General features: G+C 41.0%; 1 protein-coding gene across 1 annotated transcript; it reads left to right on the forward strand.

Moving 5' to 3' along the window:
* Positions 1 to 402: 402 nt before the first annotated feature.
* LOC121978023 (LOB domain-containing protein 25-like) lies at positions 403 to 1,955 on the forward strand. The gene is made up of 3 exons (XM_042530415.1): positions 403 to 586; positions 694 to 782; positions 1,127 to 1,955. Exon 3 carries the CDS (start codon positions 1,143 to 1,145, stop codon positions 1,767 to 1,769), a length of 627 nt encoding a protein of 208 aa, XP_042386349.1. The 5' UTR covers positions 403 to 586; positions 694 to 782; positions 1,127 to 1,142; the 3' UTR covers positions 1,770 to 1,955.
* The last annotated feature ends 7,112 nt before the right edge of the window (positions 1,956 to 9,067 follow it).

Genomic DNA, 9,067 nt, shown 5'->3' on the forward strand with positions numbered 1-9,067 from the left:
AAGCTAAAATCTATTGTCAGTGATAAAGATTCGATATATATGAGAATAATTTTTGAAAAGTATTTTGGAAAGAAGGCTTGTGAAGAAAAATAATCAAGCTATGGCCATGTTACTAATTCAGTGAGACAATTGTACATGAGAATCAAATGACACCCTTCATGAAAAGTTTCTAAAATTCATGGTTAATCAACCTTCCAAAATTAGACGTCTTCAAAATTAAAGGATCATACGGTAGCTATAGATGGATTAAAGAGATGATCAAGTCAGTACAATAATATTACTGATATATTGTTGATGGAAAGCATTCACTTCTCAGTAAAAAAAAAATCATTCTATAAAAATTCTTAAAATTTATTTTTATTTAATTATAAAATGAATGTTTGAGGGTTCTTATTCACTGTGGGATGGTCACCTTTTCTGTACTGTTCTTACACAAATTGTCTCTCCACCACACAATCCCCCTGTTCTTCTTCTTCTTCTTCTTCCTCTTCTTCTTACACTACACGCAATTCTTTATCTTCTCCTGCCTTCTCTTGATCGATCGATATTCACTGCAGAATTTTGCAGATTTCCTATCCAGATAAGGGTTTGGCTTCCGATCCCTAGATATATAGCTAGCTTAATTTACCTGATCTACATATCTTGATCTCTCGATTTAATAGATCTTACTTTTTATTTTTCTTCTTCTTGCAGCTGCAGTCGTTGCTGTGGATCGGAAGGAGGACTGATCGATCAGAGCAACAGCGGCAGCCACTGTCAAAGAGATCACCTCAAGTCAAAAGGTATACTGACAATTCACTGATCATCAAATTAATCAAAGAACACACTACTACTCCCACCAGATCTCAGATTAATTATTATATTGGCCTTTTTATTTTTCATTTTTTACTTCACCACTCCAAATTCCTAGCTAGTTGAATATATATTATTCATAAGGAATTAATTTAGTGTATTGTTTTTTTATCAGTACTTATTTAGAGTCAGTTGTGATCATGATCATGGAGCATCGATCGCCTTCAGTTAGCATGGCAGGATCATGCATCGATCCGACTCTGAGTCGAAGCTAACAAACCCTAATTAATTAACCCTGAATTAATATCTGTATTATTGTTGCTGGATGAATTAGGGAATTAAGAAGAATAATGGCGTCGTCTTCTTCTTCTTCTTCCTCCGGCAGTGGTTACAGTAACTCTCCCTGCGCGGCCTGCAAGTTCCTGAGGAGGAAATGCATGGCGGGGTGCATCTTCGCGCCATATTTCCCGCCGGAGGAGCCGCAGAAGTTCGCGAACGTGCACCGGATCTTCGGCGCGAGCAACGTCGCGAAGCTGCTCAACGAGCTGCTCCCCCACCAGCGGGAGGACGCCGTGAGCTCGCTGGCCTACGAGGCGGAGGCCCGCGTCAAGGACCCCGTCTACGGCTGCGTCGCCGTCATCTCCCTCCTCCAGCGCCAGCTCGACGCCCTCCACTCCGAGCTCGACGCCACGAACGCCGACCTCCTCCGTTACGCCACCGCCGCCGGAGCCGCTGCCGCGGCCAACGTGCCGATTCCCATCTCATCATCTTTTGACCCAATTGCAGGCGGCCAAACAGGAGGAGCCGGAGGTAGCTACACCGACGATGATCTATTTCACGATCCTGATCAAGTCAATGCCGTCGCCGAAGTGGAAGCACTTCTAACAACTCCTCCTTCTCCATGGCCTACGACCAAAATCAACAGCCCTGTGTTCGATCGAGCAACAAGAAACTGTGGAGATGGAGATGATCATTAGCATCACAAATTAAACTACGCATATAATTTGCAGTTATTTAATAATCTAGCTTGATGCATGCATGAGATGCATACATTTATTTATATATATTTATATCGAGTACGTAGCCAGTAAACGTATTTGATAAGTTTGTAATGTATTATTGCTTGATTTATATACCAAGAAAAGTGTTATTAGGTTTCATTTCGATGCGATCGAATCGATCGATAGAGTATCAATGCTCATGGCTTTAACTTTCACTTTCTAGCTAGCAAGGAAATATAAGTATATATGCAGTGCAAGGATTCGCACGTATCTTAGCTTAGCTTGCGTTTTCCCTTTTACTTTGTTTATATATGTTCAGTTTCGAATGCATTATATTAGTGAATAATTTTGCCATTAATGTTTATATTTAAGTTTAATTATATAATGTTGATTTTGTAGTAATTGTAATAGAACTAATTACACTAATGCAGTAATATATAATTGCACCAATAAATGACGAGCATGCAATTAGGGCTGTAAACAAGCCAAGCCGAGCCGAGCTTTGGGGTGTTCAAGCTTGTTTGATAAAATAACCGAGCCGAGCCGAGCTTAAAATGAACCAAGCTTTTGAAATGAGTGTTCAAGCTTGGCTTGGTTTATTTTTTATGAGCTTGAGCTTGTTTGAAGCTTGGCTTGAGCTTGGTTCATTTAAATGTTATCAAGCTCTCAATTCAAGCTTAGCTTGAGCTTGGTTCGAGCTTGGCTTGAGCTTGGTTTGAGCTTGGTTCGTTTAGATGTTATCAAGCTCTCAATTCAAGCTTGTTTGATTGTTTGAAACTTTTAATTGTTTGATTGGTTATTAAGATTGATCGTTTAAATTTATTTATTTATTTATTTATTTTATTATTTATTTAGCATATTGAAAAGAATTTCATTAATAAATATGGTTCGTGAACATTGTTCACGAACGCTGTTCACGAACATTGTTCACGAACGTTGTTCACGAACGTTAACGAGCTGAACACATATGTGTTCAAGCTTGTTTGTTTAGCTTAACGAGCTGTTCAAGCTTGTTTGTTTAATCAATCTTATGTATAATGAACGAACATAAACAAGCTCTTATCAAGCCGAACACCAAGCTTGTTCACGAACGCTTGGTTCATTTACAGCCCTACATGCAATAAACGTTAATAACAGTAAGGGTTAAGAAATTGTGTATCTCCGGTCGAAGCGTCGGACGTGCCGACTGTCTTTAGAGAATTGATTGCCGCCCACGGTGCAGAGGCGCTCCGGCAAAATCCTCCCAAGATCCGACAACCGCTTGCGTCGCTCGTAGGTGCACTCCAAAACGAGCGCCGCACTCGGACTCAACCTCAGATCGCGAACCAAGCCTCAGAACTCAGAAAGAAGGAAGAAGAAGTAGAAAGCAAGGGAGAAGGAATGCTTTGCTTTCTGGAGTGAATTGAGAAGGAAGTGAGGAAGTGTATTTATACACTTGAAGCAGTGCAAAGGAAGGGACGCACACTCACGCGTGGATGCGTTGTTTCGCATCCTCACGCGATGCAGACATAACTGCTTCGAGGACCAAAAACCGAAGTCCGCGTCCCTTCCTCACACGCGGAACCAAACTCTGGTTTGGTTTTGGTTCAGATCGAACCAGAACCGGAAACCAAACTGGTTTGGTTCAGACTGAACCAAACCAGCAAAAACAAACCGGGTCGCCCGTGAGCGCAAGGCCCACGGGCTGGGGATTTGCACCCCCCCTGCGCGCGTTAATCGCGCACGTGACGCCCGGTTTATGGATTTCCAGCTCGAACCCCCCAAATTCACTCGATTTGGGCTTGACCCGTGCATGCGTGTAGGTCCTCTTATCATTGCTAAGCAAGGATGGAAGGACTTCCTATATAAGCCCTTCCAAGCTTCTCCACTTAGCAATGTGGGACTAAAAATGCTTTTGAATTTAAAACAAAATTCAACAATCCCCCACAAATTCAAATCATTTTTAGTCAAAAACAAAGATATGTTCTGAGGCTTGGTTGCAATGAGCTTTCAGTGAAAATACCTTCCGGTTTGAATTTTCACCTAAGTACACCAATCTTATTCACATAGGTTTGAAGAGAACAGAGTCTTGATCTTAAACCTTTTATATGTGAAGATCAATTGGTAACAACTCATCACTGGCGACGGTTGAATCCTTCTGGGTTGGTGCATTACGGCCATGCCACCGAATCTTGTTTCATAAGTGCTAAGGAGAGTTGCCTAGACCCCCCACTCTGTGGCCTCACAGTTACACTTACATAGGTGAGTTTTCCAAGGATGTACTACAAGCATCCTGTCATTAAGACCTTGAACTCATTAAGAGCTCGTAAGCTCATCCTTACTAGCAGTCAAGCATCTATCCAGGGAAGAGACTATGAGATTACATCTCAATCAATTTGATGCTTACGTTTCACCCTTATAGCTTGTTTGTACCACATTGAATCTACTTTTTGGGATCTCCAATCAGATAGGTTGGGTTGCCGCTATAGATGAAACTAGGACAGGCCTCAGTCCCATTCCCTTACTGGATCTCTTGATTTTCTCAGAATCAAGTCCTTTAGTGAGTAGATCGGCAATATTGTCTTTTGAACTTACAAAGTCCAATGACACCACTCCAAGAGATACTAGCTCATGAATAGATTTCAATCTTATTCGTACATGTCTCTTCTATTTCTGGTTATACTTGGAGCTTCTAATCTGAGCTATTGTTGTTTGATTATCACAGTGCACTGAAATAGAAGGTATTGGCTTCATCATTAAGGGAATTTCAGAAAGAAGACCCTTAAGCCAATCAGCTTCAGTTACTGTGGTATCCAAAGCACACAATTCTGCCTCAGATGTAGAACGAGTTATAATCGTCTGTTTAACAGACCTCCAAGCAACTGCACCGCCTCCAAGTGTAAAGACATAACCAGTAACGCCTTTACACTCAGCAGTGTCAGCTATCCAACTGGCATCACTATATCCCTCCAGGACTGCAGGGAATCTCCCATACCACAAGCCCAAGGATATAGTGCCTTTCAGATATCTGAGTACTCTATCTAATGCATCCCAATGCGTTCTGTCCGGATAGCTGGTAAACCTGCTCAATTTTGATATAGCAAAAGAAATATCAGGTCTAGAACAATTTGCTAAATACATTAGACTACCTATTATTTGTGAGTATCTTAATTGAGACACTGTCACACCACTCTTATTCTTGTGGAGAGTTTTTGAAGGATCATGGGGTGTGACTACAGATTTAACTTGGCTATAGCTATATTTCTCTAATACTCTCTTAATATAGAGTGATTGAGAAATTGCTATTCCATCAGTTGAACGAGTCAACTTTAGCCCTAAAATCATATCAGCACAACCCATATCCTTCATATCAAACTTACCACTTAAGAGGGCCTTAGTCTCATTAATAATAGAAATGTTAGAACCAAACAGTAGAATATCATCTACATACAAACATAAGATAATACAATTATCACCTTTCATTTTAGCATACACACATTTATCAGAGTCATTCATTTCAAAGCCAAATGATAATATAGCTCTATCAAATTTTTCGTGCCACTGCTTTGGGGCTTGCTTCAAACCATAAAGAGATTTGACTAACCTACAGACTTTGTTCTCATTTCCAGAAACTACATATCCCTCAGGTTGATCCATATATATCTCTTCTTCAAGATCTCCATTAAGGAATGCCGTTTTGACATCCATTTGATGGACCTCAAGATGATATATGGACGCCAATGCTATTAACACTCGGATTGTAGTAATTCTGGTAACAGGAGAATAAGTGTCAAAATAGTCAATTCCTTCTTTCTGTTTGAATCCCTTAACAACTAGGCGGGCTTTGAATTTATCTACTGACCCATCAGGTTTTAGTTTTCTTTTAAACACCCATTTACATCCTATAGTGTTACACCCAGGAGGTAAATTTACCAACTCCCAAGTGGCATTAGAGATAATAGAGTCCATTTCACTTTTAATGGCCTCTTTCCAGTGTTTAGCTTCAGGAGAAGCCATAGCATCTCTATATGTCACAGGATCACCTTCTATATTATAGGTGATAAAGTCCTGGTCTAAATCCGTAGACACACGTTGCCTCTTGCTCCTTCTTGGTTCTGTATACTCACTAGATTCATCTAGTCTAGAGTGACTTGAGGAAGGTGTACCTACTACGGATAGTGGGACCTCTACGGAAGAAGGCTCATTTCTAGTAGGAATACTAGATTGAGGTGTTCTCGTCTTCATAGGAAATATATCCTCAAAAAATGTAGCATCGCGAAGTTCTACAATAGTATTTGCATCTATTCCAGGAATTTCTGATTTAATAATCAGGAACCTATATGCAATACTATTTTGAGCATAACCTAAGAAGATACCATCTACGGTCTTTGGACCAAGTTTTTTCCTTCTGTGTTCAGGTACTAGTACCTTTGCCAGGCACCCCCACACTTTAAGGTATTTCAAACTTGTCCTTCGGCCTTTCCAAAGCTCATATGGGGTTTTATCCCTTGACTTCATTGAGACTCTATTTAGCACATGGCATGCAGTGTATAGAGTCTCCCCCCACATAAAGTTGGGTAACCCAGAACTGCCTAACATGGAATTAATCATATCTTCAAGGGTTCGATTTTTTCGTTCTGCTATACCGTTGGATTGAGGACTATATGGAGCAGTTACCTCATGGATTATACCTGTATCTTGACAAAATTTTTGAAACAGGTTCGAGGTAAATTCTCCACCCCTATCAGACCTTAACCTCTTAATAGTTTTATCGGTTTGATTCTCAGCTTCAGATTTAAAAATCATAAATTTATCTAAAGCTTCATCCTTGGTTTTTAGCAAATAAACATAACAATAACGAGAGTGATCATCAATGAAGGTAATGAAATACCTTTTATGGTCTCTCGTTATTACACCGTTAAACTCACAACAGTCAGTATGAATCAATTCTAAAATATCAGAATTTCTATCAACTGATTTGAAGGGTTTACGGGGTTGTTTATATTGCACACAAATTTCACATTTTTTCTTATCATTTATAGCATGCTTAGGGATCATGTCTAGATTCATCATCCTTTTTACGGTATTAAAATTGACATGTCCTAATCTGTCATGCCACATATCATAAGACTCAATGTTATATGAACAACCAATATTAGAAGTTTTATTTAAAGTAGCATTTTCTACATTGAGTTTAAATAAACCTTCATTAAGGTAACCTTTTCCAATAAAGGTTCCTAAATGTAATATTACAACTTTATTACATTTGAAGTTCAACTCATAACCAGCACGAACTAACTTTGATCCGCTAATCAAATTTCGACGAACCGCTGGAACATGATGCACCTCATGCAGTGACAGGACTTTTCCAGAGGTGAACCTCAGGTCAACTTGTCCTATCCCAAACACCCTGGCTGCAGAATGGTTCCCCATGGTCACGGAAGTGCCTTCAATTACCTGATAAGTAAGGAAGGCAGATCGATCAGCACAACAGTGTACATTAGCACCTGTATCAACTAACCATTCATTGGGTTGATAGATCAAGTTTAGTTCGGGTTTGAAGGTAACAAACCTATCGCTGGTGTCGTCATTAGCAGTCACGACATTTACTTGTGCCTTGGTGTTGGACGTATTGCTTTGGTTCTTGTCCTTTCGCTTAGGGCAGAATTTGACATAATGTCCAACCTGTCCACATGCCCAGCAAGGCTTAGGTTTAGTTCCAGTTTTCTTTTGAACCTTTGGGTTGGGTTTCATCTTGTTTTTCATTTTCTGATTTTTGAATTTCTTCTTGTCAGATGAGACTACTACATTCGCCTTTGGAATAAAATCCATAGGCATTCTTGTATCATCATTTTTATGTTGCTTCCGATGTTCTTCTTCGATATTTAAGGCAATCATCAAATCTTCGAGAGAGATTTTACCTCTCCGATGTTTAAGAGTCATGCCAAAATCTTCCCAACTCGGAGGTAATTTTTCGATGATTGACAAGACCTGAAATTTTTCAGGTAATGGCATATCTCCTTCAGCAAGACCATGAATTTGGACTTGGAATTCATGTGTCTGCTCTATCACAGATTTGCCTTCAACCATTTTGAAGTTTAGGAATTTTGCCACAGTGTACTTTTCTAAACCAGAATATTCAGAGTTGTATTTTTTATCCAAAGATTTCCACAGCTCTTTAGCTGAAGCGGTTGAACAGTACACATCAAATAGTGCGTCTGAGAGGGCAGATAGGATTCTCCCATGGCAGAGATAATCCCTTTGCTTAAACCTCTCTAAGGTAGCACTACGGGCAGGTTCCTCTTCATTGGGTGAAGGAGGGTCTGTTTCTATAACGGAGAATTGCCCTAGCGTAGTAAGCCAAAATTTCATTCGTTGTTGCCAACGTCTGAAGTTTTGCCCAAAAAATCTTTCGGGTCGGGCGCTAGCCTCATCAGACCCCGTTACCCTATCGTTCATCATGTTTATTGATGCTACAATCAATTCTCTAAATTTGTAGTAATTGTAATAGAACTAATTACACTAATGCAGTAATCTATAATTGCACCAATAAATGACGAGCATGCAATAAACGTTAATAACAGTAAGGGTTAAGAAATTGTGTATCTCCGGTCGAAGCGTCAGACGTGCCGACTATCTTTAGAGAATTGATTGCCGCCCACGGTGCAGAGGCTCTCCGGCAAAATCCTCCTAAGATCCGACAACCGCTCGCGTCGCTTGTAGGTGCACTCCAAAACGAGCGTCGCACTCGGACTCAACCTCAGATCGCGAACCAAGCCTCAGAACTCAGAAAGAAGGAAGAAGAAGTAGAAAGCAAGGGAGAAGGAATGCTTTGCTTTCTGGAGTGAATTGAGAAGGAAGTGAGGAAGTGTATTTATACACTTGAAGCAGTGCAGAGGAAGGGACGCACACTCACGCGTGGATGCGTTGTTTCGCATCCTCACGCGATGCGGACAGAACCGAAGCGCTGCTTCGCTTCCAGGCGGACCAAAAACCGAAGTCCGCGTCCCTTCCTCACACGCGGAACCAAACTCTGGTTTGGTTTTGGTTCAGATCAAACCAGAACCGGAAACCAAACTGGTTTGGTTCAGACTGAACCAAACCAGCAAAAATAGACCGGGCCGCCCGTGAGCGCAAGGCCCACGGGCTAGGGATTTGCACCCCCCCTGCGCGCGTTAATCGCGCACGTGACGCCCGGTTTATAGATTTCCGGCTCGAACCCCCCAAATTCACTCGATTTGGGCTTGGCCCGCGCATGCGTGTAGGTCCTCTTATCATTGCTAAGCAAGGATGGA

Source organism: Zingiber officinale, chromosome 4B (assembly GCF_018446385.1).
Source record: "Zingiber officinale cultivar Zhangliang chromosome 4B, Zo_v1.1, whole genome shotgun sequence".
Classification (NCBI taxonomy): Eukaryota; Viridiplantae; Streptophyta; class Magnoliopsida; order Zingiberales; family Zingiberaceae; genus Zingiber; species Zingiber officinale.